The 19467-nt window shown below is 49.0% G+C and overlaps 4 protein-coding genes across 4 annotated transcripts; 1 reads left to right on the forward strand and 3 right to left on the reverse strand.

The window, feature by feature from the left end:
* Positions 1 to 1040: 1040 nt before the first annotated feature.
* BO83DRAFT_335288 (sulfate transporter family protein) lies at positions 1041 to 4675 on the reverse strand (the record flags this gene model as incomplete). The annotated part of the gene is made up of 5 exons (XM_025528403.1): positions 1041 to 2441; positions 2491 to 2724; positions 2772 to 2971; positions 3022 to 4353; positions 4444 to 4675. The coding sequence occupies 5 exons, from the start codon at positions 4673 to 4675 to the stop codon at positions 1260 to 1262; spliced, it is 3180 nt and encodes a 1059-aa protein (XP_025389838.1). The 3' UTR covers positions 1041 to 1259.
* A 949-nt stretch (positions 4676 to 5624) lies between these two features.
* Positions 5625 to 6440, reverse strand: BO83DRAFT_387490 (DNA replication protein PSF1; the record flags this gene model as incomplete). Its single annotated transcript, XM_025532717.1, has 3 exons — positions 5625 to 5718; positions 5800 to 6350; positions 6414 to 6440. The coding sequence occupies 3 exons, from the start codon at positions 6438 to 6440 to the stop codon at positions 5625 to 5627; spliced, it is 672 nt and encodes a 223-aa protein (XP_025389839.1).
* A 1099-nt stretch (positions 6441 to 7539) lies between these two features.
* On the forward strand, positions 7540 to 8440 carry BO83DRAFT_436324 (uncharacterized protein; the record flags this gene model as incomplete). The annotated part of the gene is made up of 2 exons (XM_025535947.1): positions 7540 to 7659; positions 7724 to 8440. 2 exons carry the CDS (start codon positions 7540 to 7542, stop codon positions 8438 to 8440), a joined length of 837 nt encoding a protein of 278 aa, XP_025389840.1.
* Positions 8441 to 9696: 1256 nt separating this feature from the next.
* BO83DRAFT_335290 (HMG box protein) lies at positions 9697 to 11932 on the reverse strand. The gene is made up of 3 exons (XM_025528404.1): positions 11571 to 11932; positions 11445 to 11492; positions 9697 to 11378 (listed from the first exon to the last, which is right to left on the reverse strand). Exons 1-3 carry the CDS (start codon positions 11775 to 11777, stop codon positions 10152 to 10154), a joined length of 1482 nt encoding a protein of 493 aa, XP_025389841.1. The 5' UTR covers positions 11778 to 11932; the 3' UTR covers positions 9697 to 10151.
* Positions 11933 to 19467: the final 7535 nt, after the last annotated feature.

The following is a 19467-nucleotide window of genomic DNA, read 5'->3' on the forward strand; positions in this document are numbered from 1 at the left end:
GACTAACCACGGTGCTTACTTACCGCTTCTATCTACATACAGTAACTACGTACATCCATATGTACATCTTCCGATTTACTCCGCATTTGCAATATTACATCTTGATTGAGGATAGTTAATGACGAATATTGCGCCACGCCCACACGACATGGATTTGTCATACACATGATCCCAACTAACGTTAGATTATTGTGCTTTTATTATTGCATCAGAGTGAATTTTGCTTCATATGTAGTAGATCTTAGTATTACTCACCCATCCGATCAATTACGTTACTGATCACTGTTGCCGATAATTGTTGGTTCTCAATCAACTGACTCTACTTTACAGACATGATGAGTACGGAATCCAGCCCGAGCAAGCCACATGACTCACAGACTAACCTATAAACTTAGTACAAACTGTATCTACCAGTTAGCAGTCAATGCTAAATACATACCTTAAAAGTAGATAGATAAGCAGCGAAATGTATAACGTGACCTCACACCTCCCTCACTTAAGCCCCACCTATTTCAATCGCCGGGTGATTTCCGTGGCTGGAAGTTATACTACATAGAAGAAAGAGACACAGAGCTGGAGAGAGACAGATGTCGGAAGTTACTTGCCGGTAATCACTCGACAGTATTAAGTATTTGCCAAGCTAATTGGGATAATAAGTACGAGTGCAGTGGTTGGTTTGTGATGATGATTGGTTTTTCAGCTGTGGTTGATGGGGTGTGAATGATTGAGTGGAGGGGCCGGACAGACAGGGTCGCCTGACTGACGGAGTCACGCCATTGTTCGATCGATCATTGTATGCAAATGACATTACTTTTTCCTATTGGTGGACGGGATGCTTTCCATGTACTCCGTGCCACTTGAGGGTGCTTACAGGCTAGTGGTTGATGTTGTCGGACCCGAGGACATTGGATATGGTTCGATTTTGCTAGTGGTTCGGTTCATTCCTCGTCGGCGATCATGCGCTGTGCTTGTCGGCTGGTGACGGATCCTTCTTGTGGATCTTGATGGTTGCGTGAGCGCCTACCCTTCTAGTGGTGGTTGTATACTACACCCTCATTTCTGAATATGTAATAAAGAATAATATTCAAAAGCATTCCACATTAGGTCATTACATATGCAACAGATGTCCACCCCAAGATGCGATACAGATTATATGTGGGTTTTCAAAATACAGGACGGCATGATTGGATCAAGCTGCCGTCGTGAGAACATACCTGAAATAGGTCAGTACAGATCGTTTGCAGTAAAATGGGCGTCACTTACGAAGTAATACTGTCCATCCGCTCCGTCGTCAGCTTGAGACTAACGGTTAGCAACTCTCGCGCAATCTCTGGCTCACGCTCGCGCATGTTTTGCCATTTCTCCGCAGTCAGGCACCAGCTCACACAGTCCTGTTCGGCCTTGACTGTTGCGGTCCGCCGCGTTTCGCTGAAGAATGGTAGCTCGCCACATGGCCGTCCAGCTACGATGATCTCAAAGTACCGTCCCTGAGGCAGCTCATACTCTGCACGTAACATCCCCGACTCCAGTAGATAGAAGCCTTTCGGGACGTCACCTTCGTGATACAGCACGGTGCCAGCTGCGTAGCTCTCGCGGACAAAATACGTGCAAGCCTTGAACCAAAAATCTTCGTTGCGAGACGTCAAGCCCTGGAATGTCTGAAGAAGGAGCGGCAGGGGTTGACGCATTGCGGACCATGCAGCTGGTTGGACAACCGCCATTTCGTTCTCATGGAGAGTCGTTCTAGCGGCTTGCTGCAAGTATTGCTGACGAGGTGAACTCACCACCGCATCGCCAAGATGAGACTGACCTTGAGGCGTAGGAACTTCGAGGAAGGCTGACGACTTGTTCTTGCCGTTTAACAAGGCTTCCCTGTGGCTATAGAAGACCTTCAGGTAGTCATTCTCACAGAACTCGAGCGCTGAATTTAGATCTTCAAAGATCTCAACTCCATTTACGGGTTCGAATAGCCCCACGTTCTGGAGGCTTTTTCCGACGTCTCCTCCTACATCGAGGCCCGAAATCGTCATCTGCACATTTCGTTTTCTCAGAATCCGATTGATGCGAGTGAATGCTTCTGCTGCGGAGAAGTCGATGCCATAAACGCGGGAGAAGTCCAGAATCAGAAAGCGGATAGGGCGTTTGTTGAATGCTTCCTCCTCAATAAGTCCCCTCATGGTGTTTTCCACACTCACGATGGTCCCAAAGAACAGATATCCACCAAGCTTGATGATCAGTGACTGCTGTCCTGCTTCCTTCAGGAAGCTTTGCTGAATGGGCGGCCGCCTGACTGTTGAGCCGGTAAATCTGCCAGAAAAGGTGGCGCGAATGGCGGATTTGCGTGAAGTTTGGACGACGAAGCTTAGGCATGCGAGGATGATCCCCACAAAGATACCCACCACGAAGTCCCAAGCACCCATGGTCGCAACGATTATCACAACCTGTAAAATTAGCCAAAAGGCTTGTCGAAGTTATCAGGGCGAAGCTTACCGTCAGATATTCGTGTCGATGCAATTTGCCCCACGTATCAACCAAAGCCTCCTGCATCAGTTCGATGCCCAACAGAAATATGAGCGCTCCTACAACCATTACTGGAATGAATCCGACAATAACTGGACCGATAACCATGATCCCTGCAGTAGCAGCTGCAAGCATGACTCCTGCCACACGAGAGTTGCCGCCGCTGTCAATGAACAAAAGACTGTTTGTATATACGAGGTAGTTCTGGAATAAGTCAGCATTTGACTCGCTGGAAGTTAGAACACACTCACCTGAATACTTCCAGCAAAGCCAGACAAGGCATTGGTGACACCGTGAGCAATGAGTTCACGGTCGACATTGAGATTATCTTCGCCGGTAGAGATTCCTAAAGCGGGAACATTGATGGGTACGTGAAGTACTCCGAAGAATGTGAGTGCAAACATGGCAGGTATCGTGTCAAGAAATGCAGACCAATCAACAGCAGAGAAGTCTAGAGCAGTTAGTATGACGCACACTCGCGAAGACATAGCGATCACTCACCATAGAGAGTATAAAAGTGGTACCACGGATTTGACGAAGATGGAGCATCAAACACCCACCCTTTGCCGCGCAATGTATCCATAGGTACTCTGGCACTGAATTTCACAATATAGAATACAATTGCCACGCCGATGAAATATCCACCAACCAAGAAATTGGAACGCAAGAAACGCTTCAAAACCAGAAGGCCAACCGCAAGCAACAATGGGGTCGTCCACAGAAATATCGTGTCTAGCTGCATAAGCTTTTCGAATGTTCCCAAGGTGAAATCGAAGGGGCCTGGTAATCGAGCAGACACTTCAACACCCGTGAGCAACAGGAAAAATCCTACACCACCGATGCATCCAATCAAGATGTGACGTGGGAAGAAGCCAATCAGAGCACCGAGCTTACAGGTTCCCATTAAGAAGAACACCAAGCCTGTAAGAACCGAGCTGACCGAGAAGGAGAGAATAGTCGTGGCCAACACAGCTTGCGGGTTGTCTTGACCAACCCGAGTGAGAATGGTGAAGGCCATTTGGTGAAAGAACGGGACAACCTCGATCATCTCACTCCCAATTCCTCCTTTGAAAATGGAGCCTCCACAAGAGAAGACCAACTGTGAAATGATGGTACTGACGTAGAACATTGAGATACCGTCCGAGCCCAGATCAGCAAAGACCGGCTCGCTCAGCGGGAAAAGGATCATGCCGTATGAAAGAGCGTCAAGGATATTGAGCAGAAGGCCAAGGAATACCGACGGCAGAAAGCTGAGCGGATAGACAATCCCATCTCGCCATACAGTCTGTCCGTCCCACGACTTCGGGTTCGATAGCGTACAGAAACACATCCTAAGCTTGTGAACAGCTCCAGGAAGCGCGTCTGTTTTAGTATTCCCGGAAATGCCTTGACTTTCGACGTCGCCAGTCCCTCCATAATTTTGAAAAGGTCCTGCTTGTACTGTCTTGGGCAACAAGGAGGTCTGTTCAGTAGCAGACGCACCCCCCGCTGCAACTCCTAGGGTATGATCTTCGGACACTGCACTCTCGCTAAACTCATCCCAGTCGGAGGCTCTGTCCCGGTTGTCTCGATCAGCTTCGGGGGCGTCGGGTTTGCGCATTAGCTGTGTCAGGACCGACGAACCGGTGCTGAGGACGGAGGAAGGACCGGGTTCTATATTTGTCCTTCCTTGCGCTGCGAAACTGATAGATGGAGAAGATGGGCGGTTCGGGCTTTGGGAGGATTGAAAGATATCCAAGGAAGGGGGAAGAGTATTCGATTCATGCGACAATGCAAAGGAAGCCAGTTCGGCTGTCTGCTCCCTGAGGCCATGGGTTGAATAGTGCGCCGTGTCTAAAATGTAAAGGTCAGATCTGGATACATTAAGTGATGACGAACTCCCCTCACGAAACGAAAGTCTGTGAGGTCTCTGTAGCTGCGTACCTGCTGGAGTATGGAATGACCGGTGGAAAAAAGACCGACTTGGGGTTCGGAAGCTGGTACCGCCAGATACCAGTGAATCTAGGCCGGAGGACCGGGGCGGGCTACCATGATTGGCATGTTCAACCGGGATCTCTGTTCTGTTCGAGTCTAGGTCGTCCTCCAAGGGAGAGCGATGAGGGGATACCCCGGATATGCGAAAGTCGCTGCTGTCTCGGGAGCGGAAGACACCCATCGTTGACCGCAAACGGAAGGAAGACTGTGATGAGCGATCGCCTCACACAGTCTGTCACTGGATATTCCCTGATCACCACCGGAGAGGGGGGAAAGTCAAGCCCGCAGGCTGTGAAGCTTGTGATTGTTTGGCGACAAAAAAGGCGTGAGGAGGGGGGTAGATGATAGCAGATGACGCAAGAATTTAATCGGCACAGCAGCTGTTGGCATTGCTCTGCGATTGGGGAATTGGGTGAGGGGAGGAAGATAAGAGTCAGATGTCAGAAAGGAGGAGAAATGCAGACTCCCGAAGATGGAGGCCAGAAGGGTCCGGAAGGGACTCAATGAGGCCCAGCCATGGCACCCAGGATCGTTATCAAAGCTCGCGGGCGGAGGTGACTAAAAAAGCCTTATCACCGACAAGACACTACTGTCGCCGGTCCACCATTCTGACGGGTCCGATGTCAACCGAAGGACCTTAGAGGTTTAGAAGCACGTCGCTAGCGGACTGACACGAATTGGCTCTGGGTTAGTCGGCGAGTCGGTACCTCTGAGAGGGGAAGTTTGTCGCTAGTGGCACGACTTTGCTGCAGAGAGCAAAGGAGCTTGGATGCACGAGGCCGATGATAGGCCCCGATGCTCTCCTCTGCTGCAAACACAATTAGGTAAGCACCGCCGCTGCCGTCAACGGTGCTGCAGCTACTGCGAGGCTAGAAAGTCTAGATAGACCTATTTCGTGATATATAAATTACTCTACGTAATCACTCTGATAATAGCTTGTGCTAATGGCGCGAGCGTATGCAGTTGGGGTCCGGTTCTAGGACCCTAAACCCGAAAAATTGGGATTATTGAAAACAACGCTACACTGCATATCCTAGCTAGACCGTCCTGTACTATACTCCGTTCTTGAGGCATCATTCATTGGGTATCATAAGACATAAATTGCATGATTTGAAACTCATCATCCGCCATCAACTCAGACGCTCCAAAAACCCCTGCGCGATTAGCCGTTCCACATCCCCTTGCCGCACGTAGAGTTGGCTGTTTTTCGTCAAATTGATCACCCTATATGCAATGTCAGCATTCCGATCCGCCGATCAACAATACGCGCGAGGGAAAAAAAGTAGAATCAAATGCCTCACATACCCATACTCGGTCTGAATCTCCCCCGCATCCTTCAAGACCCTCACGTCTATGAAGAGATCCTTCGGGGGCTCCAGGCTTCCCGTAAGATCAATATCCGTCCATTGTCCCTTATACGCCGCCAGAAGATCGCTATATTGCCGGAAGTACTCTTCTTCTTCCGGGCTCAACGAACTGTGGTTCCCACTCGCAGTGCCCATCGCTGCATAACCCCCGCTCCCCTGGCCTGACGCACCTGCAGCCCCTTCGTCTGCAGTCGGTAGCTGCTGTTCGAGCAAATCGACGCCATTCCAACATAGCTCCTCGAGCTTCTCGGCGCGAACACGGTGGTAGGCAAGTAGACATCGTTTGTTGCGGCGCATACAGAGGTGATCCACTAGAAGGGCACAGGCGACGGCTGGTTCTTGTGACGGATTGAAACTGCCTTCGAAAGGCCCGAGGAGGTGTGCGACATCGCGGTCGAGGTCGCGTACTTCGCGGGCTACGGAACGGACCAGTTCGGTTTGGTAGGGAGGGAGATGGGTGAGAGCCTGAGTGCGCTTGGCATGTTGCACCTATTTGTGGGTTTCGTTAGGACGAGCTATTCATGGAGCCTGGCTTGAAAGAGGAGCACATACAAGCTTATTCCCGTGTTCGCCGTACATGGCGAATGGAGATGAACTTCAGAGGAATGTTCCGGCTTTCGGGGGATGTACATGCGCCGTTGGCAGTATATAAGAGTTGTAGTGGGGATTATGCAGACCCGACAAGAATTGACTTCACACTATAAGTGTGTACAACCAATAAGTTGCTATTCAATGTTATTGAGGTCAGAGGTCAATCTGCCAGCACAGCGTCGCGCGGATCGCTAGGCCGCGCCCGATCGAAGATCTACACGTGACGGACGGCTCGCGTTCCTGCCAAGCCGCCTTCCAACGTGAGATATAGAACCCAAACTTGACATCAGCGAAGATGTTTGAACATGTGCCCTGAGCGGCTGATGCTAAGGATTGTGAGCCAGTGGAAGCTCCCTTGGTAGCCTCTTTCCATTAGCCATCTTCCAGGTTGTTGATATATGGAAGAAGCCGAGGCGCGAATTAATTAAATGAACTATACTTATTATATCTTCGATCCCCTCCCTACCCCAAAACAAATAACTAAGGCGCATCCAATGCAAATAAAACTCCACCCGACCGATCCAGCCTACAGTTGAGTAGTGCTGATGGAATCATTTTTATCTTCTATTCACTCAATGGCTTCTTGAGATATGAGTAGATAGGAGTGAGGACTGATGACTACGAACTTGGACCAACAGAACGAGAAAGCCCTCCACCGTCGAGAAAACAGCTCCGAGTTTCATTCTCTGATGAACCATTCAGAAAGCCATTCCCTGCTAAGTCCTCTGGAGACAGTATAACGACCCGGAAGATGCACATAGAAAAGAATATTATCTCCGACGAAGGTTCGATCAAGTACCCAAAAATCATGCCACCGTAGGCATTTGCAGTATTAATGGCTTTGTCCGTCACACAATGTGCCTGAAGCTTCATGAAGGAGAGAAGAAATGCCACACATAAAAGCCCAAGGGTCCTCAAAGGGATAATACATATAGTATTATCCCGGAAGCATCCTCCATTCTCGTCCGGACAGATTTCGATGTAGGAAAGCATAGAAAACCTCGACTTTCCCAGAGATATCAGTAGGAAAGAAGGCCCTTCCATACACCAGGAAATGTAACAACGGGTACTCAGCCTAATCACAAAAATGCGCTGTTACGGCCGAGAACTATGCGCCATCATCGCGCGTCTTCTGGATCATGCAAAGATCCCTAATGTCCTCTGGAACGAGTACATGCTTTCTGCCTATGGTGCCTTTACGCAAGAGGTAACATTCCATTCCCTATCAGTGTGAACCACCACCACCACTACCACCAACTAACAAGCCCCAGCCCCACGACATATCCTTCATCGTCCCAAACAGACTAATCGACGCTGCATATCGAACCCTCCAAGCAGCAGAGTTCACAACCTGTCCCGAGAGCCACATCGAAGCTTGCTCGCGCTTCCAATGTCCCGAAGACGGCATGATACCAGCAAGACACTTCCATATCGCGAGCTACTGGATTGTTCCCGCGCATACATACTACCTAAAGCTATACGGGCACGCAGAAACCCTCTTCTCATTCCCGGAACCCACTTTGAACGAACCGTCCCGACACGACAAGTACTACATGTCAACCAGAGACGAACGCCTCCCTACTCAGATCGAGCCACTGCACGACGAGAGGTTAATGCTATATGTCGAGCTCAATGAAAGAGCATATAGAGACCCATACGAGCTGGAAAGATATAAAATCAAGATCCCGAACCTCACTATGGCCATTCACGCTCTCATCCTCTTGCGCTGTCGAGACGAGGGCTATAATAGCCATTGTGATGATGACTGGTACCGCATGCTATCTTCGATTCGCTGGTATGTTGTCGGTCAGGGTAAAATGCAGATTGACAGGCTGGAAGCGGTCATCCAGCCGATTTGGGATAACTTGGAACAGCAGTATGGGAATATTTGGATAAGAGCTCTGCGGAAGAAGCTTAAGAAGGAGAGAGTCCTGCCGCTTCCTTCTGTTGATCGGAATTGTAGGTGCTTTCGCGATTTGGATGAGTGAGAGTTTTGGTAGATATGCTGAATGATATAGGCGGTTTGTTTTGCAGCCTCTTAACCAGCCCAGGGATGCTCCACTAACCCCATCCGTTAATTCAAGATACTAGTGTCGATATGAATGGTAGTCTATTTGCTAGGATAATATGAACGCCTGATACCAATTACCAAGCTTCAAGTATCGCTAAGGGTCCACCGACCAATAAGGGTCCAAAACCCCTCTCACCTAACTCCTCTTCAGGAAGTTAACAGTCAGCTCCGACTAACAACCACACACCCCCCATGAAGAGTCCCACTCTTATTCCAGGCCATATATACGTTCCTGTGACCCACAGAGATAGGCAGCCCAGTATCCGAGCAACTAGTATACATTTTGAAATCCAGTGTTAAGATCTCAAAGACTCTGACCCCCATGTACATCTGCATTTACGGCATAAATCTCAGCATATAAATACCTAGAAGTCCCTCTCATATGTTGGGAACATCTCCAAGAGCTACTAGCAAACACCGCCCGGCCGACGAAGCGAAGCCGCTTCCATGTCCTTAAGCAATCATGTATCCAAACTAGAACAATGTTTCATAAGATGGGGTAGCAGACAATAGAATGAGACAATAAAAAGGCTGGATAGAAACAGGTCCAGGTGATCCTCTGACATTGTTACACAGCCCCTATTGAACTGTTTCAACAACTAATAGTAATGAGGTAAGTAAAACAACTGAAGCTGAAAGGAAGCATTCACATGCCCTCACCTTGGGGGTTTCTATTTCAGATAGTGATGTTAAATGACCGAGAACAAAGAAATACAGATATAGTAAGTAGCTGGCGGAAGATGAAACAAGGGGCTTGAATGGGGATATATTGAAAGGAAGACTTATTAGGTAGAAGAACTGAAGGGTGAATAAGTGTCTTGGAACAATTGCTTAGTGTGCTTGGAGTGTAGGATCAGGGTTGTGTTTGGTTACACACTCATTGTAGAGGAAAGGAGTCAATAAAATGGTGTGTTTAGAGTCTGTATATTCACCGAGACTGTTACTGGAATAAAGAAGAATAAGAAAATTCCTTTCAATAGTCACTATGCAAGAGACAATGTAAATGCTATTCATAGACTAATAACACACCGTGATGTCTCAGATATGTCCAGTTCTTAGAAAAATATCAGGTGGTCCAATGCATGCCGATGAAGTTCAGCATACTGAGGAACGCCTTGAAATCTTCAGTGATAGGGAGAAAGAAATTAAAACAAAAATTTGATTGAAAGTGGTGGTATCCTCCTGTTATCATGCAATGCCCAATTGATCTAATGCATCAAATCCCGTAAGTACCATGAGATATGCACAAGAGTGCCAACAAAACTGCCTCCCACAAAGCACATTTCCATATCCATATCAATATCCGTGTCCTAAAGCATGCCCCATGACCAAAAAGAAAGAACCGAAAGTTAGAACCCAGATAAACAGCGAACGTGAACGAACTTGAGACCGATGACCCCGACAACAGAGCGCCGGGCCACACTTAAGAAAAATACCCACGCCTTCAACAATAACTCCGCTCCGAAAGGTAAGAAACAACAGAGTAAACGTCCATCCCAGGTCACAAAACGAGACGAAAATTATAAAAAAGAAAAGAAAAAAAAATTAGATCGACTTGTATGTGATAGCAGATAAACTGGTGGAGCGTGTTTTGAACGTTCCATGATTACTGTGTTCGAGATAAGGATTTAGTATGTCGTGCCCTGCTGGTTGATCCAGGTGTCAAAATCGCCACTGGTACCATCAAGAGCAGGGTCGGTTTCTAGGGTGTGTATTCCCTGTGAGTAAGTCGTCGCGGTATAAGGGATTGAATAAGGTGCCAAGGAAGACGAGGGAGAGGTGTAGCAGTTGACATTGGAAGAGTCTTGCCACATATTGTGAGAGCTGCCAAAGAGCTGGTTCGGGCTCTGGAGCTCGGTCTGCAGGGCCAGGAGCTGGGGATCCAGTTGTCCATCACCGGGCAACGAGGTGGACGGTTGAAGAAGGTCATGATGTGTGGCGCCGGGTAGAGCAGCCAGTGGAGTGGATGAGGACGTAGCATATTGAATCCCATGCAAGCCAGTCTTCTTGAATCGGACATCCTCTACGTGAGGGATAAGCCCTGCATGAATTGTCTGGTGGAGGTAGTGAGACGGCTCAGAGGAGGGAATCATGCCAGGGTGCGGCCGCCCATGGTTGGCTGCATGCCAGGCAGATGAAGATAGGTAGGTGTCCCCAGGTAGATGTAAACCATGGTCAGCAAAGTCAAACGGGGTCGAGTCCCGACTTTCCCAGCCACTACTATCAATTTCTGAAGAGCTCGCGGCACGATTTTGAAGAAAATCTGAAGTGGATCCAGGGGTGCTGGCCAGGGGACGCTCATCTTCGCTCCCAGCTCGTTTCTTCTTATCTTTCGACGGCGAGAACTTGTAACCAGGATGCGCCTTGAGGTGGTTGCTCTTCTCGATATTGGCCAGAAGCTCGTACTTCTGACGGATTTCTGGGGACTCAAGCCTCCAGCTGTCACCCGCTGCTTCGGAAACAACTTGATGATTGTTCTGCGCAAACCATTGCTTTGTCCGGTCCGCATATGCCGATCGATAAAGCATGAAAGAGTTCATGGGCCTGGCAACCTTTCCGTTCCTCTTGGCTACCTCTTGGTGACGAACCTCTATTGACCGATTCACCCAGCGTTCCATGTCTCGAATAGGGATGTTTGTCAAATGCTTGGTCACTTCACTCAGAGGGCCTTCGAGCTCGACTCTTGTGTCCTTCCTATTTCTATTTCTGCGACGCACTCTAGGCGACCTGGCCACCCTTGCCCTCGTCACCTGTCTCTGGGACGGCGGCGAGCTCCAGCGTGGTACCGATTCTGAAACTAGGCCCTCGTCTGCAGCAGGGGGAGGCGTGTTAGCCTGAAGGCCATTTGTTGCCATCTAAGACTTAATCAGTACTACGGCTCACCTTAGAGACCTGGAAAGTCCAGTATTGGCAAGACTTACCGGGGCTTGCATTGACAGTGATCGAGGATAGTCCCCGGAAGAGACGTACTGCGATGAAGGAGGAGTGTATTCCTGAAACACGATTAGCCATTATCATATGAGATTGAGCAAATTGCGTCTGCTTACCAGAGAGTGTGTCCTGTGTTCGTATGGAATATCACCAGACGCACGATTTCCATGTAACATAGAACCATAAGGGTCAGGAGGTCCATAAGCTTGCTGGAGCGTGCTACAGGAGGTTTGGTGAACTTCTGGTGCAGGGTCTCCATCAGTAGAATGAGGCGGGGAAGGCGGTTGACCGCGAATCATTCTCGCCGTAGCGACAGTTGCCATGGTGCGAGGAAGAGTAAGACGGAGTGAATACAATAGAAGATGACAAGGAGAGGTCAAGAGGTTGTGAATCAAAGAGAAAGCTAGAAATGGAGTTTCAAGGTAGAATCAGCGAGACCTCCAATTTCTGGGTGTAGATCTGAATAGGCAGAAGTATGCGACGGCTGGGCTGAGCCAGAAAAGTTGCGGGGATCAGTGAGTGGATATTGTGCACGCCTAGGCGAGCCAATAACCCGGAATAGTGGTATTAGTAGTTAAGGGATTGTCCACAGCAGGGAGGCTATGCATTTGAAGGCTTTCCAGAGGGGTGCGACTCAACGAAAGGTTACAGCAACCGAGGAAGTATGTGCGGAAAAAATATTGAGGGGAAAAGTAAAGGACAGGATAGACAGCGGGGGAGCTAGCAATTCGCAACGAAAGAACAGGGGGGAAGTGACGGTAGAGATTGTTGCCAAAAGGGCGACAATAGAGAACCCAACAGAATAAGTAGAGTGAAAGAATAATAAGAACAGGGATGTGGAATACAGAACGGTGAAGTGAAGCCTGAGAGGAACAAACAAGTAGAGGCCCACAACAACCACGACAACAAGCAGAAGAGAGAAGAGGGGAGGAGGTGGAGCCCAGAAGGAAGCGGTAAGATGATGGAGATGGGGACGAAGTGTGTAGCGATTTGCTCTGGTCCGAACAAAAGCCAGAGAGCAATGCGAGAGTAAGCACAATTGAGAGAAGCTTGATGATGATGATGATGAACACCTGTTGTTGTTCACGAGGTGTGTGAAAGGGAGAAAGGTGAATAGAGACAAGGGAAAAACAGTGGTGGAATTCGGGCGGATATCAAGCAGTTTAAGGCGGGATGGATACTGCAGCACGAAGTTCTAGATGGGGATGACAACCATGGAATCCCCAGCGGCTGAAACCCTTGACGGGCTGCCCTCTGCTGGCCGGCGGTGGTGAATTCCCTCGATGTTGGCACGGGGTTGCTAGATGGCGTTGTCTTTGTTCCGCTGTCTTGGGACCGGAGCCAGACATGGATGCATTCCCTTTGGTATCCCATCCGCTCAATTGATGTGATTTGATTTCCATTTTATTTTAGTATCTCTTCGCTTGTCTGCTACACTTTGGCTCCTGGGGCACCCATACGTTTATTTTCGGATCCTCCCACTCTTTCTTCTTTTCCCCTGTTCATTCTTCTACGGCGTTGGCTTCTAGATTTTCTCTTTGTGCCAAATCTAGGTTCCTCTTCTAGTCTTCCAGAAGAAAACAGGAGGGGGAAGAAGAGAGGGGGAGGGAGAAGAACCAGCGGATTTGAGACTGTTCAGAGCCTGACTTCAGGGTGGTTACTAGATGCGGACATGCATCTAACCCAGGCACGGATTGGGTTTACCTCTCTTATCATGTCACTGAATTATTGAGGCACGGCATTTGCTGTGCCATCCCCTCAGTCACTGGAAGGGATGGCGGGAAATGAGGAAAAAAAAAAAAAAAAAAAAAAAAAGAGAATAATAGCTTGGGTATGATCGGTATTCACATTACGTAGAGGACATTGGTCCCTAATGAATCTGGATCGTGGAGCAAACCCATACCTCAAAATAAAGGGAATTATTATTGAATTCTGAATTTCAGTGAGTGGGGAACCAAATTTAACAGCCAAATTAGATAATAAAAGGAATAAAAATTAAATCAAAAAGAAGGAGAAAAAAAATAAAATGAGAAAAATACTTAGAATGGAAAAATAATAATTATAATAACGAAGGGGGGGGGAACTGGCAGTCTAACGTTCAGGCATTCGTCCCACTCTTTGCCTATTAAGTTATTAGTGCGATCTACTATCTATCCGGGGACCGGAACTAAAGCAGGCAGTGACACTGGTCAGAATTAGCCTCATGCTCTGGATGTGATAGCGTGCACTGTGTATGTATTCACAACAAATAAAATGTCTAGACATTTAAGAGGCACTTCATGAATTGTAGGATAAAGATATGCTCATTCTATTCTTTTACAAAGCCGGAGGAGCAACTAAAGCGGTCAGAGAGGGAAAAGAAGTATCAAGATAGGAAGTGTAGATCGGGGAAGCACAAGGCTAACGGTGAAGGATACGCGAAAAATCTGAAAAAGGAAAAAAGAGGCAAACAAAATGCTACCAAACGATCATCGAGGTTACCGGCTATCATAAAAACAGATTGAGACCGCCGGATACAAGAGGTATCCGAGCTTAGCTCCATGTTTTGACTCCCCGGATATCGGGTCTCCTCATCCGAGCAGTCTCGAACTACTACTCTGAAGTGTAGATATCTTGCAGACATCGACATTGACCAACCGGATTTCAGTATAGTAGAATTCGTCAGTCTTCATCCATGAAGACAGGCAAGAGTAATTCGAGGCTAGGCTTGGTTGAACCCGAACGAGTCAGTTCCAGCCAGTAAGCAAGCAATCTGTTTCCCGAGAAATCGATATGCACCACTATTATCATCATCAGCGTCACTACCCCGTCTACATAGTTCGGCTCCGAAGGAGAGGAACGCGTTCCATGGATCGGTATTCTCCAGCGCCTGGGACGTCCACATATGTGTAACTAGACTCTGCTTTCTCCGCATCCGCACATCGCCGAGCAGAGCTTGCGACACGCCCCTGGGTCATTCAGGCAAAGACATGAAGCGCACGTATGTATGCATCTGAAAATGGTAGGTAGCTAGCGCAAATCTTGAGCATACTATTGCTTGGCCCATACCCCACAATCAAGCCAGTCGATCGATCGTGTCGTTTCTTGCTTATCCCTTAGCGAAAGCGGCCAGACTACGTTGAGAGACGGAGAACTCAAAGGCAAGCGCGCATTAGGTGAGAGTTGGGCTACAAGGTTGCCTCCTGGTAAGTCTGAGGTAGCCCACTGGAAGATGCTGCGTGACTCGTGAGAGACATCTGTCATGCGTCGAACCAGTGGATACTGATTTGTATGTTGGTTCGGATGCGAGCAGGTCCATGTTTGTAGTTGGGCCAAAGACCAACAACCCAACCAGAAGGGCGCAGGGCACGCCGTAGACAAATTGTGATTTCCTTTGCTCCTTGGAAAAGGGTACATAGCCGTGAAGATGAATAGCGAGAGTTTGTTATGCCATTCTAGTCCTATTTTCTTCTCAGCGATCGCAATCACGTCCTTTAGAAATTAGGTTTGCGCGGGGAGTCGGTTGCCCGACGTCCACCTCTTCTTTCTCCCCTTCAAACCAGACTAACTCAAAAGAGCATGCCGCGAGCATCTTCGTAGTATTTGAGACCATGGACCCAAGAAATACGCCACACGATTACTATTGGCTTATCCATTGGTCGGGCTGAAGTAGCCGGCAAGCTACGACTGGCTTCAGCAGATCAGTGAGCAGCGCTAGCGTCATGTATTGAAAAGATTAACCCACTTGGGTAGTTTAAGCTGGCGGGATCGTGCCGGCGAGGCCGCCGGTGGGGGTCCTGCCTAATACTGCGATTTCCAAGCTAGTAGTGTCTCCTGTGTAGTAGTAGGTTGACACGGGGCTCGCCGCGGAAGGAGAATTGGATCTAGTGGGGTCGAGGTGGGGAATGCGATGCTTGAATCAGGCAGAACTGACTCTGTACCTGCGCTATCTTCTACTGTATGCGATGGGAAGGGCATAGACATGATTTTCTGCTGAGCCAAGTTATTCAGATGAGTAAGTTAGTTAGTCATGGGTTAATGTTAGTTATAGTAAATAGGCCGTATCAAAGCTGCGTAAGTAATCGCGTAATTTCCCTGCATGTCGTTAGCTTGTTAATGCCAATTCATATGACAGGGGGTCTGCATGCAGTATACGCTGATGTATGATAAATTGCATCTTAGATTGGCTGGCTCAAATGGGATTGCGGCGCATGTTTATTTCCGGCGTTCTGCTTACCCCCTTGTTTGGGAATGGGCCATCCTGATGGTTGGGTCTTCTACGGTCACGTGTGTTAGCCCAGCCATCGTTGGAAGGATTCGGGGATTGTTCATTCCCGAAGATTGTCATGTCATATATTCCTCTCATGCACACTGCCTTTGCAATATGTAGTTCCGTCCTGTTCTGCATTATGCCGCTGCGGAAACGGCGTTTCAGCTGCAATCTGGATAGTTGTAGTGTACCAACATTGTACACGGTCCGTTGACAGCCACTGATTGGCATAGGACGTGCAGTGGAGCCAGTGTAGTGTGCGGCGCTACATGAAGTATCATAAAAACAACAGCCACACAAAACTCACCTACTCTGGCGAGTCGGTTGGACTGGATGAGATTGCAAAGAACCCACAGATCGCCTGCCTCCACTGACGGCTGATCCACTTCTCACGATTCTCCTTCCCCAATCGACCCCCCCCTTCTTCCCTTCCCACCCTCACTTGCCCATAAGATCCTCCCCCGTTCCAGCTGAAGGGATGATCTGACGGCCTCCGAGAGAGCTAGTATGATCTGCGGCTGCCAAAATGGGTTTCAAGGTTCTAATGGACCCGCGAAGGCACACATCGATGGCTTGCGCAGGAACCAGAGTTGCCCGGTGTGAGCATTCTTTGTCCGGGCTTCCTCGGTTTTTCCTGACTATTCTCGGGCGCAGGAACGTTGCTGAAGAAGAAACCTTAGTGGAAACCATTTCCTTCGTTCCTTGTTCTAGGGAGGGGTCTGAGCGGCCACTTCCTTCTGGAGGTGGATGATCGTATGCAGTTCGTCATTGGTCCCATGGGTCGCGTTGACGGCCACTTCGTGTAGGCCTTCTGACAACTTACCCCCTTCCGCTTCCCCTCGAGCGCAAGTATGGAACGAGTAACATGGGTAACCTTCTGTAACTGCTTGGCACCGCATCTGGAGGAAGGGTTATACAGCTGAGGTGGCTTGCGCCCAGAGGCTGTCCCCGGACATTATAATTGAGATTCCGGAGGATTTACCCAAATTGAATGGTTGGTGTCACTTGGGTAACTTCCTGTTTCCTCTTGCAGATAAGGATTGACACAGGGATCCGATCGGGCTCGCCATGGACCTTCCTAACCATCCACATCATCTGCAAGCGTTCGATGGCCTTCTGGAAGGTCAGTAAACCCCCGCCAAGCAGCGCACCTTTCCATGTCCGGCACTCATCCTTCTACAGGCCACTCGGTGAAGTAAATCCAACGCGTGTCGAAGAACTTGGACGGTCTGCTGACTGGCGAAGTTCCTGATACGCCAAGTGCACCATTGTCTCTATTGAATCTGCCTACATTGATGAGTCTTCGCCTCTTCGAGTCAGTCCATTTGGGACTCGAGCCTATCCAACCAAACAGAGGTAGTAGCTGAGAATAACATCCGTCCTTAAGAATATTCGTTTCAGATAGTCACTACTGTGCCCAACGTGCTTTTTTCAGTTTTGGGGTTTAATATTGCCTCACATCACAGTGGCATCTGCAGGGAAAAGGGGGGAAATGAGCCAAGGCCTCGGATATATGAAGAATGACAGGGAGAGCTCCTTAGATTCTCAAGGGGGCTATCCTGGACATGTCATTTCCACATTGAGGGATTGACGAATATCTCCGAGATGCTCGGAAACAGGCCAGTAGCGCCACGCCTTCTGCAGGGATTAGCGCTGGGCAGTAGCCGTCGAACCTTCTTCCAGTCACGGGATTGAGATGACACGGAGTGGAACCAGAGGGGCGCAGGTATGTACATACGTCGGGACGGTGTCTCTGGTGCAATTGGATAGCGCGAGAAGTGATGCGCGCCGTAGCCGGTTGACCCCCAGCCCAGCCCAACTGCCTCGTGATCAAGCAAGAGCTGGCGAGCCCTCTACTCACCGATTTTACCAGACACGCCTTTACCGCTAGATAGCAGGCATGGCAGGCAGTGGTTGCGAGGAAAACGTGGCTCAAGACATGGGGATTGTCGGTCAATCACGACAGCAACCGTTGAATCACCATGCATACCACCTACGTATTTGGCGCTTACTTCGGACAGGCCATGATTTCGGTTGGAAGGCATTCCTATAGGGAGAGAGGATACCAGAGTCGCAACAGGCTGCCCGTCTTAGGTCGCACTAACGGACCGACCTGCCATTGCCCACGGAGAAGCATGTGCAATCATTGGTTACTCGCTTAGTTCTCCCTGCACGATGTGGCAATGGCAAGTTTTAGCCCCTATAATCGACACGTTAAGGACCCGACAGTATGGGTATTGGGTACGCGAAGTGAGAAGGACTCAGCTAGTCTAGCGCCTGAGCCACCGGCGTTTCTCGTGTTAGTTATTGCTAAGCCTGCATCAGGACAAGTGAATGTCGAGTCAACGTCACTAGCTAATCACTGTCTGGTTGGTTACACAGATGGAAAAGGGTTTTCCAAGACCTGACTATTATGGACTCTACATAAACAAAGGGTGCCCCGATACCGACCTATTTTGCCCCCATACTTCCAGGGACGATAGCTCAGATTCGCACAGTCCAACACTTTGTACACACTGTGTCTCCTTGGTCGATGGTGGGAAACCTACGGGAAATCTCGTACGACGAAGTAGCTAGGAGCTGTGCATGTGAGCAAAGGTAATGCTGCATAGGATTCGTGAGGAGCGCAATGAGAAGCAGGAATTGATACAGTGCTGACCTGCACCGCGGTTATAAAGCTAACTTTTGACATGACACAATGGAAGATGCAAGTATTCAGGCGAAGGAATTAAGGTTGGGATTCGACTGGAGGATACAATACGCACAAGCAAATGCCAACCTCAAGTAAACCAGAGTAGGCAAGGAATTTGGAAAATATTCATTCAACATGTTGAAACGTCGACGATCTGGAAAATTTGACGAGGGATATTTTTTTTTCAGGTGACACTAACAGCAGACTACCCAGAGCAAGTCGAATGGATGACCTTCAAGAAATCGCAACACACTGCCTGCCCATTGCATAGATTGGGGGGGGGAAAGGATTTGGAGAAGAGGGTCATTGCTGGGCGCCCAGTCTAGACCGAGCTCATCCGGACTAGCGTGGTATCGAGGGCCGCTTTCAGTGGTACGAAGCAAGTAAAAAGCAAGTCAAGTCACTAACTTTCCTGACGTCGTTCCACGGACCCATAGGCACCCCCGCTAATTACGGTAGCTTAGCCTCCGCGCTGCCCCCAGCGGGGAACCACCCGCCGCTGTGCCCCTGGGAAGCAGACCGATCTGCCTTCCAACATGCCCGCCATTGGTTGACGGGAAGAAAATCATCGACTAAATTCTCATCGAGTAATTGCTCGATGGGCAGCACGAGCAACTTTCTGTCATTAAATCACACCATGACGATCCATCATTGGCCTGTTCCCTTTAGTAGGTGAATGTTGGTCACGCCACCTAAGGCTTCTTCCGCCAGCCAACCGAGCTCGGTAACTCCAAAGTAGCTGGTACGTAAGAACTAAGTCACCCTAGGCTTGTGGAGCAAGTACTGGGTACTGGGTACTTGCTCCATACAGAGAACATTTCCATCCACATTCAGGGGGATATTACGACGTAAGCTATGGCCTCCCTCTGCGCTTAGGACGAATATGTGTCATTGAGTTTATCAGGAGAAGGGGGATTAATTACTCTTTTAAACCTACTTTGTGGTATCAGCATTCCACCGAGGTTCAACACGAGAAATTCTCTCCCACAGAGTTCTCAACCCACTTCCTCCCGCCGGGAAATCCGATAGGCATAACTTGCCCCTCGCAAGCATCCACTACGGCTCAGTATCA

The sequence above is a fragment of the Aspergillus eucalypticola genome (assembly GCF_003184535.1).
Source record: "Aspergillus eucalypticola CBS 122712 chromosome Unknown BO83scaffold_8, whole genome shotgun sequence".
NCBI classification, from domain to species: domain Eukaryota; kingdom Fungi; phylum Ascomycota; class Eurotiomycetes; order Eurotiales; family Aspergillaceae; genus Aspergillus; species Aspergillus eucalypticola.

Bases quoted from the DNA above. Each gene is read 5' to 3' on its own strand.
- BO83DRAFT_335290 (XM_025528404.1), bottom strand. From the start codon at position 11,777: ATGGCAACTGTCGCTACGGCGAGAATGATTCGCGGTCAACCGCCTTCC. The intron at 11,493-11,570 runs GTAAGCAGACGC...CCTTCATCGCAG, and splicing joins AACACAGGACACACTCTCTG to TACGTCTCTTCCGGGGACTA. The intron at 11,379-11,444 runs GTAAGTCTTGCC...ATTAAGTCTTAG, and splicing joins CACTGTCAATGCAAGCCCCG to ATGGCAACAAATGGCCTTCA.